The 22,991-nt window shown below is 38.5% G+C and overlaps 1 protein-coding gene across 10 annotated transcripts in view; it reads left to right on the top strand.

Moving 5' to 3' along the window:
* Positions 1–22,991, top strand: part of ELAVL2 (ELAV like RNA binding protein 2) — a 164,883-nt gene that overhangs the window by 100,700 nt on the left and 41,192 nt on the right. For all 10 annotated transcript variants that reach the window (XM_036898138.2, XM_036898141.2, XM_036898135.2 and 7 more), the window contains one exon: positions 18,709–18,812. In XM_036898138.2, the coding sequence (XP_036754033.1) occupies positions 18,709–18,812 (104 nt within the window). The remainder of the gene's footprint in view (positions 1–18,708; positions 18,813–22,991) is intronic.

Below are 22,991 nucleotides of genomic sequence, written 5' to 3'. Positions count from 1 at the left end.
TAGGAGATAAACTTCAGTGTGTATATGTGTGTATTTGTGTTTTTTAGCTAGGAAATGTTCCTGTTTGAGGAAAGTAAGATACTGGTAATCTGGGTATAAATGGAATACCATAATAATGTTTATGTTGATTATTGGGAGAACTAGAAAAAACACTGATTTTAGAGGTTGTATTTGGGAGTAGGGATTGACTAGTTAGTGATCTGGAGGTATATATAAGATTTTTAAAGTTTTCCCAAAATAAAGAAGATTAGTTTATAATACATAACTAGTCTCCTGCTCCTTTATAAATAACAAAGAAGAAATTTTCAGCAACAGAAAAGGAAAACTCCTTGATACTAAAGGCTGTTGAATTTTGGAGTGAGCTGGAAGTCTAGTGTTCAGTGAAATCTTCATTTGTGGTATACTTGTAATAGAATACTTGGTGTGTTATATAGCATTCTACAGTGTAGGAACTCTTTAACATGAGTTGATCCTAATGCACAGGTCTGAATTTATTTGTGAAGCTTGCTTGACAAGGGCAAAACAGACGGTGTAGTCACAGGGGTGAGCATTAGAGTGTACTTTTACCTCAGCTCTTTTCACAGATGAGGTATTACAGATGAGGAGGAGCCTTAAACTCCTAGCCGCCTTTCTTTGGGGGACACTTTCTTGGCAAAAAGGTGCATTTTTCTAAGATTATGTACCCCTGTGTTTATTGCAGCATTCTTTGTAATAGTCAACATACAGAAACACTCTAAGTGTCCTTCCATGGATGAATGGATAAAGATAGGAAATGTGGTACATATGTACAATGGACTATTACTTAGCCATAGAAAGAAATCCTGCCGTTTGCAACAACATGGATGGACCAGGAGGGTATTATGCTAAGTGAATTAAGTCAGAGAAAGACAAATACCATCTAATTTCACTTATATGTGCAATCTAAAATAATAAAATGAACAAACAAAAAAAGACTCATACAAATGAGAACAAACTGGTAGTTTCCATAGGGGGAAGGGGAGTAGAGGGAATGTGTGAAATAGATGTAGGGTATAAACAGGCACAACTTGTAATTATAGAATAAATAAGTTGAGGGGATGAACAATACAGCATGGGGAATATAGTCAATATAATAACTTCAAATATTATTATAAATAATTACAGATAGTAATTCCAGTTGCTGTGGTGAGCATTTTGTAATATATATAATTGTTGAATCACCATGCTATACACCTAAACCAATATAATACTGTATATCAACTTTATTTCAGTTTTAAAAAGATGGGCTTTTCTGAAGGAGGTACCTTTTGCCACCTGGCTTTTCCCTAATCTTAAAATGTGTTTGCAGAGTTGCCATGTAATGTGGCCCAGCTAGCCAAGAAGCTCTGTCTATACTGTTGAGTTCCTGTACTGATGTTCCTTAATATTATTTAATCTGATGCAGTGAGACCACAGTATCTTTCCCAAGATTGAGCCTCAGATATGTGAATAAGCAAGTAATTTCAGTAATAGCAGGTGAAAGAAAACTGTTTTTAAGGGTTCTTAAGAAGAATTAAAGTTCAGGTGCTCTTCTTGAATAAAGTTATTTTTCCCTTCATCCTGCTATTGATTCATGGGTACTTGAGACAATAAAATGGCAATAGTTTGAAAAGATTATTTTGTGCTTAGGTATTTATGTGACTTGAATATTTCATTTTTAATATGCTTTTCAAGTTCAGTGTGATATGGTACATTTACTGTGGTGCTAATGTGGACACTGCTATGTTTGTGTGCTAATAAGTCACTGGGAAGAATCTTCTAAGCATTTGCTTTTTAAAGTGTTTTGCGAATTTTAAATTTGGAAGAGTGTAACAGCTAATCTTTTCAATTTTCAAACTTGGTTATTTTTGTTAAGAAATGCTGATCTGTGATACTAATGTGGCAGTCGTAGGAGCCAGACCATTTTGTATTTCTCTTTAGCAGCCATCTGTTATTTGGTGGGCAAATTGCCCTGTGGTCTCAGAGTGGTTTCTGTAACATAGCTGTCCCTTAGCAAAAACAGAATGAATATTTATTTCTGTCAGGGTACCTCTTTGACTTAATTTGTAGCCATGGTTTCTGTCTGACCCACAGCCTTTAAACTTGCTACCATGTACTGCTCAGTTCCTCTACAGATGGTGTTCCATTGGGATTCTTCCCTCTTTACTGCTTCAGAAAGGGCTTTCTTGTCCTTGAAACTGTGTCTGCAGTAATTAAATAGGTTTCCTTTATAATCAGCATTTATACCCTAACCTGCTCGAACACCAGTGGTCTGTTGGGGGATTTCTCCTAAGTATAAAAATCAGTGCTTTTGTTTGACTCTCTTAAAGTGAGGGGGAGGAAGAAAACCACATTCCTTAAATCCTCTTGAAAATGTAACTGCCTTTCTTTACTAAATAGAAGCCAAGCAAAATGTTCTATACAAAGAAAAATTGCATGTTATTTATACCTAGATGTTTGTGTTGATCAGGGACAATGGACATCTTTTGGAATTTTACTTCCTTTGTCTTTGCTAAAAATATCACTAATTTAATTGTGGTCTTTCTTTTTGGAATAAAATGGAGTGGAGAATTGTTCCTCAGTGGGAGTCTGGTATGTATATGGACTGTTTTGTCAGTGATGCAGATAAAGTGAAATGATATGTATGTCTTTAATTTGAAACTTTTGTCTGTGATGTGATGTGATGTCTTCTTGGCCAACTTTCCTACCTCTCTCCCTCTCCCCTTGTTTTTTTTTGACTTGATTGCCATATTATACATGAGGGGTTCAGGTATGTGTGCATTCAGAAGTCATTTATATCTTTGTGATTTGCTGCATAAAATGTCAAAATAAGGTTAACACTTTATGTCTACTCATAAGAGAGGCTTAACTGGGGAGAAAAAAGGATTCAAGTATACATATTTTTGTAGCTCTGTGAAAGAGATCATAGAAAATCGTAAGTCTTCCTTGGGGCAGTCATCTTGGGTTTTGCTTTTCCATGGCTGGGGTTATATCCGTCTCTAATAGGTGCATAGTGAATGAGTATTTAAGAGTGTGTTAGGTTGGTGCTCTTTATTCATCTCTGTATTAACTTAAGATGCAAAAAATTCCTTATCTCTTGTAACTCTTACGAAGGTGAGAGGTTATGCCATGGAAGTACAAATCCTCCTGGGGTGTACGAGGTTGCTTTCATTCGGTTCCAGTTCTGGTCCTTATTCTGGAAGGCCCACTGAAAGAAAAGAGTGGTCTGAAAGTTGAATTCTGGGGAAAAGGGGAGTAGGATCGAGTTAATCATGCTCATTGGAAGCCAAGTGGCATTTGGCAAAGGGTTAGAATGGTGTCATGGACAAAAGTTTTCTTGGAATGGAAGAATAGGAACAGAAGATTTGGACTGAATTTGTCCAGATGAGAGATTAGCTGTTTAGGACTGGGGCAGTTTGTAGGGACTTCTGAAGGAGGGTATTGGTTTTTTTCCTCTAAATTTTTTTTTTTTTAGAGATCTTAGAGACTCAGTTGAAAAGTATTTGGGAAGTGTCCCCTTCCTGGGCTGTCACAGCTTCTTCCTCAGTGGTCTCCTTGCTGTGCAGCTGCACCTCTCAGTGACTGCCTCAGGCTACCAAAGTCAACCATCCTGCAGTATGACTGCTACTAACCGTCATGTGCGTACCCCTGTTTCTGAGTCTACTTTCTTCTACACAGCTCACTTTTTGTTCACTGTGCCTTTGGTCTGACTATCTCTTCTGTGCATTTCTACAAATTAGCCCTTCTTCATATGCCTATTCCCTTAATTTCTTTGTCAAGAAACTCCTAGTAAATTTCACCTGTGTTTTCACCAACTAAGTACTTCTCTTTTTTCAGATTTGTCCTGGTTAGGCATGAAATGCCAGTAATTAATCATAGATGTTCTCTGTTCAGTTAGGTACCTGCATCTCCCTTGTTTACTGTCATGCTTTAAGTTTTGAATCTAACATCCCAGAGGGCAGAGACCATGTGGTATTGATCCCACCTGCTTTTCTTCAGCTAGGAAATCACACTGTGTGTATGAAAGCGTTTTAATGCAATCTGCTGAGAGAGAAGTGTCTTGTGTGGGAGACAGTTTTGGCAGTAGCAGACATGTTTGGCTTTAACCATGAGAATTGCTTTCTGAGTTTCTGGAAAAGGAGTATGCAAATCAAGTCCTGTTTTAAATGAGTCTTTTTATAATGTGGATATCTCTAATCTGTTTTGTAATGATGGCTGTGTTTTGAGGATTTAAGTGATTCGTACACCTGCAGGATGCCATTTCTTTTCTTTCAGGCTTTTAAAATTTTCTTTTATACATAGTGTCTTGATGGATTATGAAAGAATGGTGAAGTTCCAGTCAATGACAAAGAACAACAACAAAAAATTGCAGGTGTATTTGGAGATTATGAATATCCTGGCTGATAATTTGTGAACTTTGAATGCACAGGCCTTTGCCTCCGAGTAATCCCCAACTTGGCCAAAGATCAAGATTCTGCTGGAAAAACCGAGTTTGGAATGATCAATCCTGGTTTCAGTGAAACCTAACTACCATTTACCTGCTACCTTTGAGCAAGTTAATTAGCATATCTGGACCTCCAAATTCATATCTGTGAAATTGGTACAAATGTATCAACACAGAACTTTGCTATGAGAATTAAATATGATGAATATATGTAATGTAAGACTCAGAAGTTTCTTTATAGCAGTTTACAATTAGAAAATGGTGCTGTTTGCCTTCAGAAAGCTGGATACAGCAATTATGGGGCAGTGGAAAAGGCTTCTCCACAGATTTACTGAGTTTTGCATGTTGGAATATTTTGGCTGATGAACCTTTTCTTTGGGGTGAAAGATTTTTTAAAGTTACGTGTTCAAGAAGAAAATTTATCTCTATGAAGGGATTTTTTTCATCAGGTGGACCAGGTGGGATGTGTATAGTCTGACTAATGTTTCCCATTATTCTGGACAAAACGGAGCTCTCCATAGTTGTTTGCAAGACTGGTTGACACAGTTTCAAAAAGGGCACCTTTAAATTTTTGTTGTGCAGTATCTGGATTTAAAAAATGAACTCTCTCTTACAAAGAGAGAAAAACACATTAAGAAGCTTTACTGCTTTTTGATGGCCTGCCTAGGAGGGTTTGTGTGTGTGTGTGTGTGTGTGTGTGTGTGTCTGTGTATATGTGTGTAGATTGACACCAGCTGGTAGTACAGGCAACAGCAGATGCCCTTTTTACTACTGTGTTTGTTGACTGGTTTCCCTCTTCACTACCATAATACTTTAAGGAATATAGTTCTTTGCCCTCATCTCAGATGATTATTTACTTGAAAAACTCCATTGCTTTTAAGTAAGCACAAGGTAAAGCAAAGAACACAAATGTGTATTTGCATATGTTTGTATGCTGTACAAAGTTAATCATAATTAACTAAGAAATGAGAGTTTTGCAGCTGACCTACATCTTTAACTGGAAGTAAGCTTTAGCTCTGAGTTGTTAGTGTCCTAAGTGTCTTTGAACTGTGGGGTCTGACTTTCTTGGCCAACTGAGTTTTTTGGCTTTTGCTTTTATCACAGGGGCAGCTCCAGGGTTTGAGGGTAGAATTTCTGATTTTTCTTTCATAGCAACTACCTAAAATCAATAAGTAATGAGAATTGGCTTTTGTTTTAACTGTAGTATTTTGAGATACTACAGTATCTCACTCACTTTATCTCAGGCTACAGAATTTGCTCTGAGTTAGTCTTATCCTAAGATGTGTATACTAAAAGAAGTGGTTTATTTTGTCCGCTTTGGATAAAGATAATTTTTCCTAATCTTCCTGGTCTTGGATGCAGGACATCTTAGAACCCCTGTGCAGTGCTCAAGAATGCAGAGGATTTAAAAGCCTCTGCTGTTCTCAGTAGCCTGAGACTGAATTGCGTGGGAGTTCTTAATGTTGTCTAAAATTGTGATGTATTAAGAACCCACAGTTTCGCCAACTTAAGCAAGGTCACACTGCATTGCTAGCAGATTCATAATTACCGGGACTGGAACTATAGAAAAATAGAGCTCTACCAGTTGCATAATCAGAGAACATATACAGCCATTAAAATTAACTTGAAAAGGAAATGCCCTGATGCTGAGGACATTAACTACTCCCTCTAGAATTGGGCTGCTTAGGTAATACTTACCCAATTATCACTATTTACAATCTTGATTTCTGTAGAAAGTTACAATTTAAACTTGTCTGTATTATCTCAGTATACCTGTGAAGTCCTCAAAATTTAAAAATACTGGGGCATTTTAGTCTCAGGCCAGCTTTATTAGCATTTGGGTGGAAGATAAGTCTTCCAGTGAGCTATCTGTTTTCTGTATTATGTGAGCATCTAGGTTGAGTTCTCCATCATGATAATCCCTAGTAATGTCCTTTGGGAAACTAGTAAAAATGCATCAAACTTTCAGGAAGGCTGGCTTGGTCTGTAGTGATAGGATCTCACCAGTCTTCTGTGTCACGATTTGATCTTGCTCATAGAGGGCAGTGAGGAGAACCTGTTTAATTTGACCTGAGGTAGTTGTGTGTTTAAATGAAGGACCTGCTGTATCTGACATGCTGTGTCTGAGTTGGCTCAGGCTAAGTCAGGAATTAAAATTTTCAGAAAAACGTCACTAGAGAAGATTGCATCCCTCTCTTCAAAGATTCTCTCAAAACCTTGCCCCTGATCTGTTGTATGCATGGCTTTGTTACATATCAGATCTGTGATACTAAGAAAGCTCTTTTGTAAAGTCTGGTGTATGTTACTTTGGTGCCAGCATTGCAGTGCACAGCCTGTCTGAACAGACACACATAATGAATGCCCAAGAACAGAAAGTCCATCTGAAGAAACACAAACCATTTGCAACTTTATTGTATGTTTGGGAAAAGAGGGAAAAAGGGTGTTACAATGAGGGGAGGAGGAGAGTCTGTCTAACAAAAATCGTCCCTCCTTGGAGTGAAAACTAGTTTTCCTAACTCAATTTTTTGTGTGTGTTTGTATGTGTATGCAGTTTTATATAGGGGACGTGCTTGGAGACAATCTTCTCAGTTTGCTTTTCTCAAGTCTCACATTATTAGACTTTAGGTTGAAAATAGTCGTTTGTCAGAGGACCATAGTGATCTGTTCTGCTAACCATGGGATTTTAAAAAGATTCATGCTGCTTTTGTCCTTTTTTTATTTCATAAAACATTACTACTGCTGTAAATGAAATAATAGATACACATCAATCAGTGTAGTCACCTTTTATTGTTGATTCAGCTACCAGGTTTTTACAGAATTCACTCTGCATTTTATTTGACTTGAACATGAATAGTCTCGGCAGACTTAATTATATTAGTGAAAAAGCACTTTCAACAAAATTATATGCTGACATCCCATAATTTATACTTACAAATTTGTGAAACAGATTTATGTAAATCTATCAAATTACTCTAGATGACATTTTTTTTGAAAATTGAGATTTCACTTAAATGGTATTTGTAGAAAATTTTCATATGAAAAGTTTTACATGAACTATTTAAAAATAAATCTCACATCATTCCCTTATAAAGACAGAATACTGTAACATTTGAGCATCTTGTCTTAGTTTGTGTTCTGTAATCCATCTGGTACAATGTTGGGGACATGGGGAGCATGTTTATAAGGGCATCTCTCTTCTAAACCATAAGCTCCTGGAAGGCAGAGGGCTGTATCTTCATTTGTTCATTCTTCACTCATTTCTTCATTCATTCAATGAACATATAGTTAATAATCTTTGCTAGGGTTGTCTTTGTCAGAAACTGCTCAGCTTGTCCTTGCTCAGTGATCTAAAGAGGTGGAGTATCCAGATTGACTCAATATCGATATGTAGTGAGATGAAGGCATAATATAAGGGCTGTGGAGGGACTGGGCGGGGGAACATTGCACAGTGTTCACTGGGAATGGGACAGATTGTGGCAGGAAGGGGTCTCAGAGAAAGAATCAAAGAATATGTGGGAGCTGACCAGTAGGAGATGTGTGTTCCAGACACAGGGAACTGAATGTACATTTTATTTTAGGGTATATGTGTAGGAGTAGCGGAAGCAAGCAAGAAGCTGATGATGACCTTGGAAACCAGAGCACGATTGTATTTGTCTTTTGGAAATATCACCAGGACAACGTTATGGTGGAAGATAACTGGCTTTGGAGTTATTAACAGGAGGCTAGTGAAGGAGTGATGGGTTAGGATATTGTAATAATTCAAGGTAGAAGAATGCATGAATACCTCTGCTAATGCAAAGGGGTAGGGATGAGGGACAGATTTAGCTGGTTAAAATGGTAGGATGTGATACTCCTGTAGTAGAACTTTCATGGAAATAAGTCTCCTTGCAGAACTTTGCTATTAGATTTATAAGCTACTTCCTTCCATCTTGGATCAAATGTTATCTTCAGGATGAGGCCCACTCTGACCACTATAGTCACAACTAGTTTATATCTGAACCCAGACCATCTTCAGTATGCTGGAAATGCAATGTAGCCAGGCATTTTATAACACAAAAAAATTGTTTTGAAACAGTCGCCCACTCTCTCAAATTCCTATATTGTGCAGATATCAGTTTCACTATATATTAATGTATAGCCCTGAACTCTTACCTCCCACTCTCATTAGTCTGCTTTTTTTCCTCCTTCACCCTTATTTTGTTCTAATACACCTGTAACAGAGCTTGTTCTTTGATCTTCTTTTACCAGAATGTATGTTTTATGAAGAGGAACTTTCTCTTTGCTATATCAGGGATTAGCAAAAAGTAGACTTTCTATAGTTGTTGAGCCAAATGAATGGTAAATGTTGATGAGAGATATGTAGGATGGCTTTTTTTTAAATACTGAATTTTGCTTTCCACAATTCCATGTTGAGGGTGTCTCAATATGGATTGGTTGGATAAAATGAAATTAATGTACCAGGTTTATAATCATGATTTACAGTAGACCATTGCCTTTACCTTTAAACCTGAGGGGGTAGTTTGATATTCTGAACATTGGTAGTAATTTGAAATAGAAGAGACTAAATAAAGTGACCTTTGAATTAAATGGGTCTGGAAGATTGTGTGTTTTTAATTAAAATATGCAATTAAATTTTTAATTAAAGTATGCTATTAAAAGCAATGTAGGTGGCAAGGGAATGGCTGCTGCTTTAAATTACACACAGTTTGGGATAAATTGAAGTTTACTGTGTTTCCCACTAGCACTTTGTCACTAAACAGATTCCCTTTCTGTTTTCTTCCTGCTCTGACCCCTGTGCAGCTCTCAATGGGCCTCAGTGCCATTCAGAGGCCTGTGGAGTGTTTCAGCTCTGTGCTCTAGATCACTTGACTGTGGTTTTAAGCAGCCTGTTTATAACTGTTCTCCTTATGCCAGGAGCAGTTTGTTAAGTGATTTTTCTATCTCTTGTAAAGAAGAGATCCCTTTCTGTGGCATATATGTTGGACTAAAAAGGAATGTTCGAAACAAAAGGCATTCTCATACACAGTGTATAGAGAGAGTACATGTGCTGAAGTGTGGTATTGACCTGGAGTTTTCAGAACCTGCCTGAAGGTCTTAGGCCATTTGATTGTTCAGATAGCTTAGTTCCATGGAATTCTTAGTTCTAGAATCCCTGCCATGAATGTTAGGACCAATGCTTAGATTGAGATGACTGGTAGCTTGTGAGGCTAGCTGGAGACAAGTGGTGCTGACCTTATTCTTGATGCTCAATTACAGAAGGAATGTTTTGGCTAGAGACAGGATTTCTTTGCCTTGAAGGCTATTTTTGGGAGAGCCTTAGCTTTGTCATCTCATTAAGAATTTTCTTTTAATCATGCTGGGTTCATAATGGTTATACTTGGATTTAAATGTAGAGTGTTATAAATTTTTTAAAGAAATAATTCTTGGTTTTGGGATTATCGATATGCACATTCTAAATTTAGAATGATTTGAAAAATAGATTTGGATGGTATGGATAAATGATGCTTAGTTTTCAAGCCTTCCCTGGTAGTTTGGTTACCAGGGAACTGTTACTAGCTGATGAATCTGAGAGCACAAAAAAGTAGATGCAGGCTGAATATTTTTCCTTGATGGTTGACTTGTTACTGCTCTTATTTTTTAAAAGTCTGCACCCCCTTATAATAACCTGAAATAGGCACTTAGCTAAATAAGGCATAATTTATGTTGTCAAAAGAATGAATAACAGCGTAGAAATAAAAAAAATAGTGATACAGGAATTTGAGAAAGTGGGCAATTGTCTTTCAACAACTTTTTTTTGTGGTAGAATCCTGTGAGAAAATGCCTGGCTACCTTGTGTTTCAGGCATACTGAAGATGGTCTGGGTTCAGATATAAAGCAAGTTGTAAACTGAGTTGAGAAACAGCATTTGAGAATCCTGGACTTAAGTCCTCACCACCACTTCCTTCTTGCTTTTTTGATTTGAGAAAGCTGATAGACCTTGCCCAGCTTCAGATATCACTTCTCCCTTGTAGGAGAATATAAGTCTCTCACAAGATAAATCTGAGGCTAAAATTAAACAGTAAAACACTACACAGCATAAAGGTGAGAATGGGGAGAGTCTTGCCTCTTGTATTATCTCTGATGCCTTTGTATATTTTAAGCATCTAATAAATATTTGGTGACTAAGCTAACTCACTGTAAGATGAGATGATACATGAAGTTCCTAACGTGTGTGTAGTTCAAAGTCAACATGTTAATGCATCTACTGCAGCGGATTTAGGAATGCAACCTTTTAACAGCAAATATCTCCTTTCATATTATTTTGCTTAGGATAACAGTAAAATTTTGCCTACCTCAAACACATTCTGATTGATAGTTGGGGCTTTTCCTAATAATGCCCCTCAGCAAATTAGAAACTTTGTGGAAGAGAGGTCGTTTGGGGATAAATATTGTCTGAGTGTACTCAGTTTACAGGTAGTAGAAATCAGGCTGACTCAGTATAGATGGCCATGATTGCTTGAGGGATCAGGTCAAAGACTCATTCTGTGGTTGGGCCATCGATGGTGAGGTTGATAATAATACCTTTGGTTGTTATGTAACCCCACTGTGCTTCTCATTCATTCATTTAGCAAGCTTTTGAGTGCCTGCAGTATGCTAGGAGTAAAAGCCCAGAGGCCAGTGCAGGAGACAGCTAAGCCGGGACTTGGCAGGACAAGTTTCTCACTTCACACACTGACCCAGCTCCAGTGGGCAGTGCTGTGCCCTAGAATGATCTCAACAGGCCGATAAACTGTTACTCTGAAGGAATGGAGAACTTGAAGATTTTAGAAGGAAGACATCCACTTAGATATTTAAATGCATCTGTAAAATAACAGTCTTCCCTGCCGAGTCTCTTCACAGGCTCAGGCCATCAGCACTTGGCCCCTATCAGGGCCCCTGGAAGCCTTATTTGTAGCCCAGGATTGTTTCTCACCATTATAACTGTGATTTTCAACCTTGGCTACATATTAGAGACACCAGGATTTTAAAAACCTAGTACCAGTGCTTCATAATAAACCCATAAAATCACATTCTTTGGGAATGGGACTCAGGCATCAGTTTTTTAAATTTTATTGTAAGCTTTATAGATGATTCCAGTATGCAACCGAGGTTAAGAAAGTACTAGATAAGAATCTGCAAAAATGCAGGTGTGAGGGTAGTGCTAGTCAGTAGGAGAAGTCAGTGCTGGTACAATTGATGACCTGATTTATTTTGTTGTACAAGAGCATTGTGACAAAACTGCACAATGCCTGGCTTGCCTTGCCTTTCCTCATTATATTTATAGCATCTTCCTGATTTAATTTTAAATGGATGCACATTAACTCCTTAATATATAGTAGGTGAATGTTATTTTTCTTTTACCTTTTGACTAGAACGATCTACTTCCATCTATAGTGAGGGTGCACATCACTGCCTCAGCAGTTTCACTGGTTAGAAATTATTATCCTCATTTTAGAAATAAGGAAGTCACAACTCAGAAAGGTTAAGTAGCTTCTTCAGAATCACACCGCTGGCAAAGAGCAGAGCCAGGATTAGAATTCATGTGTGTCTGTCTCTAGAGCCCGTATTCTTCCCATCACAAGTACATTTTGTTATGTTCAGCCCTTTTGAATCCTGCTTAGTGCTAATAAAATGACATTTCATAAGAGGGCACTATGCATGCAGTAGATACAACATAAATGTTTGTTAAATCAATAAAAAGCTGATTGCTAAATATACAATGGTTTCACATGAAACTTTTAGAAAATAGAACTGTAAGACAAAAACTCTGTGATTAGTGTGAGAAAAAAATAACTGAATTAGGTTTAGCTATCCCCTTACCCCCTTTTTTTAAAACAGGAAAAAATTCAATTTGATAAGAGGATATAAGTTAGCAATGATTATCTCAGATTCTTTTTTTTTCATTGAGGTATAATTGAGAAATTAATTTCAGGTCTATATATAATAAACAGATTCTGATAGTGGTCCCCAAGATACAATCTACAAGTTTCATGGTTATTAGGTACTGTATGTATTGAGTCTTCTCCTTTATTTTTATTTTTATTTTTGCTACCATTAATCTACAATTACATGAAGAACACTATGTTTAACAGGCTCCCCCCTCACCAAGTCCCCCCTACACACCCCACTACAGTCACTGTCCATCAGCATAGCAAGATGCTGTATAATCACCACCTGTCTTCTCTGTGTTGTAGAGCCCTCCCCGTGCTCCCCACCACATTGTACTTGCTAATCCTAATGCCCCCTTTCTTTTTCCCCGCCCTTATCCCTCTCTTCCCACCCATCCTCCTCAGTCCCTGTTAGTCCATTCTTGGGTTCTGTGATTCTGCTGCTGTTTTGTTCATTCAGTTTTTCTTTGTTCATATACTCCACATATGAGTGAAATCATTTGGTACTTGTCTTTCTCTGCCTGGCTTGTTTCACTGAGCATAATACCCTCTAGCTCCATCCATGTTGTTGCAAATGGGAGGATTTATTTTCTTCTTATGGCTGAATAATATTCCATTGTGTATATGTACCACATCTTCTTTATCCATTCATCTACTTATGGACACTTAGGTTGCTTCCATTTCTTGGGTATTGTAAATAGTGCTGCGATAAACATAGGGGTGCACCTGTCTTTTTCAAACTGGGGTGCTGCATTCTTTGGGTAAATTCCTAGAAGTAGAATTCCTGGGTCAAATGGTATTTCTATTTTGAGCATTTTGAGGAACCTCCATACTGCTTTCCACAATGGTTGAACTAATTTACATTCCCACCAGCAGTGTAGGAGGGTTCCCCTTTCTCCACAACCTTGCCAGCATTTGTTGTTGTTTGTCTTTTGGATGATAGCCATCCTTACTGGTGTGAGGTGATGTCTCATTGTGGTTTTAATTTGCATTTCTCTGATGACTAGCGATGTGGAGCATCTTTTCATGTGTCTGTTGGCCATCTGAATTTCTTCTTTAGGGAACTGTCTGTTCAGCTACTCTGCCCATTTTTTAATTGGATCATTTGCTTTTTGTTTGTTGAGGTGTGTGAGCTTTTTATATATTTTAGATGTCAACCCTTTATCAGATCTGTCATTTATGAATATATTCTCCCACACTATAGTATACCTTTTTGTTCTGTTGATGGTGTCCTTTGCTGTACAGAAGCTTTTCAGCTTGATAGAGTCCCACTTGTTCATTTTTGCTTTTGTTTCCCTTGCCCGGGGAGATATGTTCAAGAAGAGGTCACTCATGTTTATGTCTAAGAGATTTTTGCCAATGTTTTTTTCTAAGAGTTTTATGGTTTCATGACTTACGTTCAGGTCTTTGATCCATGTCGAATTTACTTTTGAGTATGGGTTAGACAATGATCCAGTTTCATTCTCTTACATGTAGCTGTCCAGTCTTGCCAGCACCATCTGTTGAAGAGACTGTCATTTCCCCTTTGTATGTCCGTGGCTCCTTTATCGAATATTAATTGACCATATATGTTTGGGTTAATGTTTGGAGTCTCTGTTCTGTTCCATTGGTCTGTGGCTCTGTTCTTGTGCCAGTATCAAATTGTCTTGATTACTGTGGCTTTGTTGGAGAGCTTGAAGTTGGGGAGTGAAATCCCCCCCACTTTATTCTTCCTTCTCAGGATTGCTCTGGCTATTTGGGGTCTTTGGTGTTTCCATATGAATTTTTGGACTATTTGTTCCAGTTCACTGAAGAATGCTGTTGGTAATTTGATAGGGATTGCATTGAATCTGTAGATTGCTTTAGGCAGGATGGCCATTTTGACAATATTAATTCTTCTTAGCCAGGAGCATGGGATGAGTTTCCATTTGTTAGTGACCTCTTTAATTTCTCTTCATTGTCTTATAGTTTTCAGGGTATAGGTCTTTCACTTCCTTGGTTAGGTTTATTCCTAGGTATTTTATTCTTTTTGATGCAATTGTGAATGGAGTTATTTTCCTGATTTCTCTTTCTATTAGTTCATTGTTAGTGTATAGGAAAGCCATAGATTTCTGTGTGTTAATTTTGTATCCTGCAATCCTTTTGTATATAGTCACAAGAAACCACATTAGGATAACCAGAATGGCTATCCTAAATACCTATATTCATACCTATGTGGACCTAAGGTGCCTCATCAAGAAAAAAGATCTAATTTCACCATGAAATTGATGCAAAAATGGTATTTAATAAGAAACTTCAGACCTTTTCTGGGCCTGTTTCAGGGAAAAACCCTCAATTAGTTGGGTTTGACTTTTAGTAGAGACTAACCCTTTCTTATGTCCATTTTTGTCACCCACTCTATAGTGTTTCTCACCTCTTTAAACTGAGAAATTTTCTTACTTGCAAAAGTGAAACTTTTAGGATTGGCTTTACTTGTATGTGCTTTCCATTGATTTCAACCTCTTGATACCTCCCATTTTTTGAGAGTTGGGACATCGATCCAGGGATGAGAGGGTTCAGATATTAGGGAAAAAACACCAAAGACTTACCATGAAGCAGCTCTTACTCCAAAAATTTCGTTTCATTGTTATTTTTTTGTTAATTTTTTAAAATTTTGTTGTCATTAATCTACAATTACATGAAGAACATTATGTTTACTAGTGTCCCCCCTTCACCAAGTCCCCCCCACAAACCCCATTACAGTACTGTCCATTAGCGTAGTAAAATGCTGTAGAATCACTACTTGTCTTCTCTGTGTTGCACAGCCCTCCCCATGCCCCCCCCACATTATACATGCTAATCATAATACCCCCTTTCTTTTTCCCCACCCTTATCCCTCCCTTCCCTCTCACTCTCCCCAATCCCTTTCCCTTTGGTAGCTGTTAGTCCATTCTTAGGTTCTGTGATTCTGCTGTTGTTTTGTTCCTTCAGTCTTTCTTTGTTCCTATACTCCACATATGAGTGAAATCATTTGGTGTTTGTCTTTCTCCACCTGGCTTATTTATACCCTCTAGCTCCATCCATGTTGTTGCAAATGGTAGGATTTGTTTTCTTCTTATGGCTGAATAATATTCCATTGTGTATATGTACCACATCTTCTTTATCCATTCATCTACTGATGGACACTTAGGTTGCTTCCATTTCTTTGCTATTGTAAATAGTGGCTTTTGGATGTAGAGTTCTATAGATGTCTATTAGGTCCATCTGTTCTAGTGTGTTGTTCAGTGCCTCTGTGTCCTTATTTATTTTCTGTCCGGTGGGTCTGTCCTTTGGAGTGAGTGGCGTGTTGAAGTCTCCTAAAATGAATGCATTGCATTCTCTTTCCTCCTTTAGTTCTGTTAGTATTTGTTTCACATATGTTGGTGCTCCTGTGTTGGGTGCATATATATGTATAATGGTTATATCCTCTTGTTGGATTTAGCCCTTTATCATTATGTAATGTCCTTCTTTATCTTTTGTTACTTTCTTTCTTTTGAAGTCTATTTTGTCTGATACTACTGCAACACCTGCTTTTTTCTCCCTGTTGTTTGCATGGAATATCTTTTTCCATCCCTTGACTTTTAGTCTGTGCATGTCTTTGGGTTTGAGGTGAGTCTCTTTTAAGCAGCATAGAGATGGATCTTGCTTTTTTATCCATTCTACTACTCTGTGTCTCTTCATTGGTGCATTTAGTCCATTTACATTTAGGGTGATTATTGAAAGATATGTACGTATTGCCATTGCAGGCTTTAGATTTGTGGTTACCAAAGGTTCAAGGTTAGCTTCTTTAGTATCTTACTGTCTAGCTTAACTCGCTTATTGAGCTATTTTAAACACTGTCTGGTGATTCTTTATTTTTCTCCCTTCTTATTCCTCCTCCTCCATTCTTTATATGTTGGTTGTTTTATCCTGTGCTCTTTTGTGTTTCCGTTAACTGCTTTTATGGGTAGTTGATTTTATTTTTTGCCTTTAGTTAGTATTTGGTTGGTCTGCTTTGCTGTGATTTTATTTTCTCTGGTGACATCTGTTTCGTCTTAGGAGTGCTCCCGTCTAGAACAGTCCCTCCAAAATACCCTGTAGGGGTGGTTTGTGGGCGGCAAATTCCCTCAACTTTTGCTTGTCTGGGAATTGTTTAATCCCTCCTTCATATTTAAATGATAATCATGCTGGATACAGTATTCTTGGTTGAAGGCCCTTCTGTTTCATTGCATTAAATATATCATGCCGTTCTCTTCTGTAAGGTTTCTGTTGAGAAGTCTGATGATAGCCTGATGGATTTTCCTTTGTAGGTGACCTTTTTCCTCTCTCTAGCTGCCTTTAAAACTCTGTCCTTGTCCTTGATCTTTGTCATTCTAATTATTATGTGTCTTGGTGTTGTCCTCCTTGGGTCCCTTCTGTTGGGGGTTCTGTGCACTTCCATGGTCTGATCAATTATTTCCTTCCCCAATTTGGGGAAGTTTTCAGCAATTATTTCTTCAAATACACTTTCTATCCCTTTTTCTCTCTTCTTCTTCTTTTGGTACCCCTGTAATGCAGATATTTTTCCTTTTGGATTGGTCACACAGTTCTCTTAATATTGTTTCATTCCTGGAGATCCTTTTATCTCTCTCTGCGTCAGCTTCTATGCATTCCTGTTCTCTGGTTTCACTTCCATCAATGGCCTCTTGCATCTTATCCATTCTGCTTATAAATCCTTCCAGAGATTGTTTCATTTCTGTAATGTCCTTCCAGACATCATCCCTTAGCTCTTACATATTTCTCTGCAGTTCCATCAGCATGGTTATGAACTTTATTTTTAAATCTTTTTCAAGGAGAAAGGTTAGGTCTGTCTCCTTCTCAGGGTTTGCCTCTGTGATCTTGGTCTGTATCAAATTCTTCTTCCTTTTCATGGCGATAGAGGTATTTGTAGGGAGCTGGCGCGTGTGTTGGCTAAGAGAAAGTCCCTTCTTGCTGGTTTGTGGCCTTCCTCTCCTGGGAGAACAGTGACCCCTAGCGGCTTGTGCTGGGTATCTACGTGCAGGCGGGGTTTCTAATTCTTGCCCGGCCGCTGTGGAGCTCCACGGTTGCTGTGGGCGTGGCCACCCTCAGGCTGCTTCTCCAATATGGCGGAGCCGCATTGGAGTGGGAATGGGTGGGAGGTTGTTTATCACCGTGAGGGTCCTCCGAGCTGCACTGCTGCCCAGGGTGTTAGGGCACTTGGAGTTCCCTGGGATTCCCAGCCAGCTGCTGGGCTAAATGTCCCGGGACGCTTTCGTCCAGCTGTGGGGTCCATGTCCCTTTAAGACTTTCAGAAAGCACTCGCTTTTCTTTGTCCCAGTGGCGCCGTCTGCGGGGACCCGCTCACAGGTCTTGCTGTCCTGTTTCCCTAGTATCCAGCACCACACACCTGGGTGTGGATGGCTAGGGCTGGCTATTTAGCAGTCCTGGGCTCCCTCTCCTCTCCTCCCGCCGGGAGCTGGGGTGAGGGACACTCAGGTCCCACCAGGCCGTGGCTTGTATCTTACCCCCTTCGTGAGGTGCTGGGTTCTCACAGGTGTGGATGTAGTCTGGCTGTTGTCCTGTGTCTTCTGGTTTCCCTTTTTGGAAGAGTTGTATTTGTTGTATTTTCAAAAATATATATGGTTTTGGGAGATTTCTGCTGCTGTACTCAGCCGCCATCTTGGCTCTCTCGTTTCATTATTTTTATGCTCTTTTTCTTCTCTCCTACATGTTCTCATTGGCTTGGACGTCCTCATTGTAAATCTTTGCATTCCTGTTTCCCTGTATTCCTTATGTAGGTCATCAAACCCATTTTAGGAGATTGGATTCATTTAATTTGAAGGTGCCCTCTGTAAAATAAATATACACATACACACACATGATTCTTTACCTTTTCAACTCAAATAATTGTCTTGGTAAAAGCTGTAAATTTGTCAGAGTACAATGTATAGAACACTGACAGATTCTTAGCTGATGCTTAACGCCTTCCCATTTTGTGGGTCAGGAAACTGAAGCTGCAGAAGTCATTCCCGTGAAGCCCACTCACGCCACTTGGTGGGGACCTGCACACACAGTTCCCAAAGCTGAGCGTTGCTCTGGCTCAGGCAGGATGTGTATGATGGAACACTTTTGGGACATGAGTGTTCCTTTTTTTTTTTTTTAACCTCGCAGCTTGCTGAGTTCTGATGTTTATATCTACAAATATAGTAGACAGAGATAAAAAAAGACCACATGGATGCATCTAGAAGAATTAATGTAGACTTCTTTGTACCATTGAGAAAATGTGTTGGTGTTAATGATAAGACCATATGCCAGAATGAAAGTGGATCTCTGTCATCAGCGGTGTAGAACTAATGAATGCCTTTTCCCCTTCTTTTTCATTAGGGCAGAGCTTGGGATATGGCTTTGTGAACTACATTGATCCCAAGGATGCAGAGAAAGCTATCAACACCCTGAATGGATTGAGACTTCAAACCAAAACAATAAAAGTAGGTTAAAAACCTTTTTATATCTACTTTTAGCCCAGGTATTTTTAAAAAATTAAGGTCTGCTTGTATTTCTTTACCTTTATTCATTTTGTTCCCACAGAGTCACTTCTCTGGGAAGCGTAGCAGAATTTTGTTTGTACATGATGAGGCAACTGTATTCATGAGTACTTCATGTAATCACTCCTCTATTAACAAAGGGACAGCAGCAGCTTCTTTATATAAGTACTTCATGAAGCCTCCTGAATTGAATCTTCTTCCTTTGAATTACTTGTCATATAACTTAAGGAAACCTTAGACCAGTTCTTCTAGCTCAGGGGTCAGCACACCTGTTCTTTACAGCATCAGGTAGTAAATAAATATGTTAGGATTTGCAGGCCAGACAGTCTCTGTCACAGCTTCTTAACTATGCTCTTGTAACTTGAAACCAGACATAGCCACTGCATGAGCAAATAGATGTGACTGAGATCTTATAAAACTTTATTTATGGACACTGAAACTTGAATTTTGTTTAATATTCCTGTGTCACAAAATATAGTCTTTTTATTTTATCCTACTCATTAAAAAATTTGTAAAAACCACTCTTAGCTCACAGATCATAAAAAAAAACAAGAAGCAGGCTGGGTATGATCCTTGGACCGTAGTTGACTTTGTGCTAACAGATTCAGCTTATTTGAGGAGATGGACTAGAAGAGCTTACATGCCACACAGGTTATTTTTCCTGTTCTTTTATTTTTTTCAAGACAAATGGTAAATAATTTTGTGGATATTTTTCCACTGTGATTTTTCAAAATTCTGATGTAGATTCTCCCTGGATAAGAAGTTAAACCAATTTGTAGTATAGATTTCTTTTCCTTTAGAAAATAAAAGGGATGTTGCCTCTGGAAAGCTCTTAGTACAACGTGCCGTCAATTTTCCCTCTCCTGCCCAGTGCAGACATTGCCAATCAATCATGGCAGACTTTCACTGAGTCTAGATGTGACTCCCAAATATTTTTCAAATAGTGTTCCAGACAACCTCTATCAATTGACTCAAGTTGGAACTTATTTTCCACACTTGATTTAAGAAGTCAGCTCAGACTATAGCCTAAAGTGGTGAGGAGAAGTCATTCAGGGCTGACTGTGGCATCCGTCTTGTTTAGAGACTTGTCTAGAGGATTTCTGCTCATTTTTTCAGGTATCTGAAAATGCAATGTCATCTTTGTACTTAAAAGTTGCTTCTCACAGAATTGTAAGTTAATTCGTTAGCCCTGGGTAGTTTTGACATCCCATTCTTTTATATTTATTGGCACATAGGAAAAATGCCTCCCAACTGTGCCTCATCTAAAGGAAACTGAACACAGCAAATCCCAAATATACTTGGATATAAGATGTCTAAGAATTCAAGACTTCTTGATCAAGAAAATGCCCTATGAAAAATTCACCCTTCAGTCAGAAAACAAACTGGTTAATTTTGATGTTATCACAATTTGAGGAAAAAAACTTCTTTCTGATGTAGTCTAGTTATCTTCAGGTTTTTTTGTGTGTTCTTTATTGTACGTATTTTTGTGGGCCTCCCAGTTTACACTGAATTCGAGAATTGCTGCTTATTTATCTTAGTGTTGAGGTCCTGAGTTGTGGTTAAGAAGTTGGAATAGGTAGTTGGGATGGCTCATTCCAGGATTTATTTTTCTCTATTCAAGAAATAGCCATCCTTACTTCATTTTAAATGAGTCATTTCTTTTGCTACAAGTTAGTTATTTTGCAGTAATGTCCACAAGAAGGTAGAAATGCAGGAAAAACAGATCACCATAGGATAAATTTTCATGGCTTATAAGGAAACCATTGATGACAGCTGCTTCCTCACTGTCCATTGCCGGCCTTCTCTTGAAGGCCCAGCTGCTCGGCAGAATATATGGAAGAAAGGACAGTAATGCCTTGTGGCTTTTACACTGTGACATCTGCTACTTTAGATTTTCTGAAATGGGGGTGGGGGTTGAGGGATAAGCAGCAGGCTACTTCTTTCCCCGCCCCCATTTGGTTCCTGCAAAAATATCAGATAACAGCTGGTACCTTCAGTTTGGTCCAGATTTCTTTGAGATGCAACGTAAACCGGTTTCCAAACTACATAGCACCATTTTTCTCGGTCTGTTCTTTTTGTGTGTCTTTTTCTTACTTTAAACTAGACATGTTTTGTGTTCTTATACTTCTTGAACCAAGTACCTAGTATTCACTGCTTTGAGTACCTTTTGGAAGCTGTATTTAAGCCTTTCCATTCCCTGGGAATGCTATTCCATAAATTGGTCTCTTTTTTTTTTCCTTCCTCAGATCCATCTTGTTGGTGACTATCAGGCTAATCTAATAAAAATAACACTTTCTTCATGTTACTTTTCAACTCAAAGTTTTTTCATATTTCCCTACTTTTTTATCGTGTCATTTGGCCTAACTCTGGAGTTGACCCAGTGTTATTACTATTCTCCATGGTAGTGGGACTGGCTCTTCACTTGCAGCCTGATCTTATTCCCAGCCTCTGCACACATGCTCATGTGGTTTCCACTTCCTCACATACCTTTTTCCCACTCATTTTAGTTTAACAGAGGTTATCCCATCTATTGGAGCCCACCTGAAGTCCATCCTTCAGCCACTACCTTGCCAAGTTGTTCCAGCTCAGGTTATGTTCCCCCTTCTTTGAAATATGTTACCTTTACCCATGAGAAACAACAGAAGTTTTGGGATGAAAAGACCCATGCATTATTTAGACTTGGGCACCTACTACCCTCTGCCCCCAATAAAAGTGTCAAGACCTTGGTGGTCATATAGTTTAGCTAAGACCAGGCAGTTAAAGGTAGAGCTGTGACACAAATTGTTATCTTCTGATGCCTAAGCCAAAACTCTTGCCATGACACTATGCTTTCCTTTAGAAAGCTGCAGTAGATTAATCAATATATACATTATATACAAGTATGCAAGTGTTCATTTACTTCTGAGTTGAGGCTTCTGTTATGTCTTCCAGGCCACCTAGCATTTAGTATGTGTTTGCTAGAATTCCTAGTTATTGGAATATTGAAACAGTGAATCAAATGCTGTGAAAGGTGGTTTATTTAGCACTTTCTCCTGGGGCTTCCTAATAGCATTAGCCCAGTAGGGCTTTGTGCAATGGGTGGTGTGTTGAATAAATGACACATTTTCAGTATTTCTGCAGTGAGTGAAACAAAGTCCCTCAGGGACTGCAAAATTCTCAAGTAGTTATTCCCAAATGTGGTTACATCAGAATCACAAGGAGAGTGAGTTAGTAAATACAGGTTTGGGGACCCACTTCAGACCCTCTAGATCAGTGTCCAGAGGTGAGATGCAGGAATCTCTTTTCATATGCCTTCCAGGTAATTTGTGACAGCAAGTCTACGATATAGCAGTTAGGAACCACCAAAATGCACCTTTTTTGACCAAGTGGGTTCTCTAAATCTTTGGTATTTTTGCATGTGAAGTTCCATTTGTTTTCATGTTTTACCATGCCAATCCCCTTGTGGATAATTCCCTTAACCAGAATAATAGCTATGCTTTTTTATGAGCATGCTGAATGATAGCTTAACATTTAGAGTAAGAAGTAAGTTCAAATCATCTTCACTTTTTAAAAAGTGTGGCTTAGAAATTCGAAAAACCTAATATGCTCACCTTATGTTGGAAAGATATTTCTTTATTGTTAGGTACTAGCGTTCATAGTTTAAGTTTCAAAGTGCTTATTGTCTTCTGAGGCTCACTCTTTTCCCTGATCAGTCAGTGAGCCAGCTGCTTGCCTTGTGTGTGATGTCACACCATCCGTGACCTTCAGGTGAGGCAGTCATGACAGATATTGAGATGGTAAAATGAACTGTGAATATTACAAGATGTTTTTAACTTCCGATATTAGGGAGAGTAGTGAAAAGGTAGCATATACACAATTTAGGCATCTAAGAGGAAAAAATATCTACTCATTATAGTGTCAAAAGTTGTATGTGGGGGGATCTCATTGAGAGCTCCCCGGTCCCCATGGGAGCCCTTCATTTTGTGGGCTATTGGAGGGCTCAGTGGTCATGATTGTTGTATTCAGTCTTCATATTTTTCTACTCATTTTGTTTTTAGGGGGAGTCTCAAGTATTGGTCAAATCTCAATAGTGTGTAAAACATTCATGGCTTGAAGCCAATACTGTTTTTCCCCTCCAGAGGG

This window comes from Manis pentadactyla, chromosome 3 (genome assembly GCF_030020395.1).
Source record: "Manis pentadactyla isolate mManPen7 chromosome 3, mManPen7.hap1, whole genome shotgun sequence".
NCBI classification, from domain to species: Eukaryota; Metazoa; Chordata; class Mammalia; order Pholidota; family Manidae; genus Manis; species Manis pentadactyla.
The sequence above is the reverse complement of the archived record's forward strand: the minus strand, read 5'-3'. Positions and strand labels throughout refer to the sequence as shown.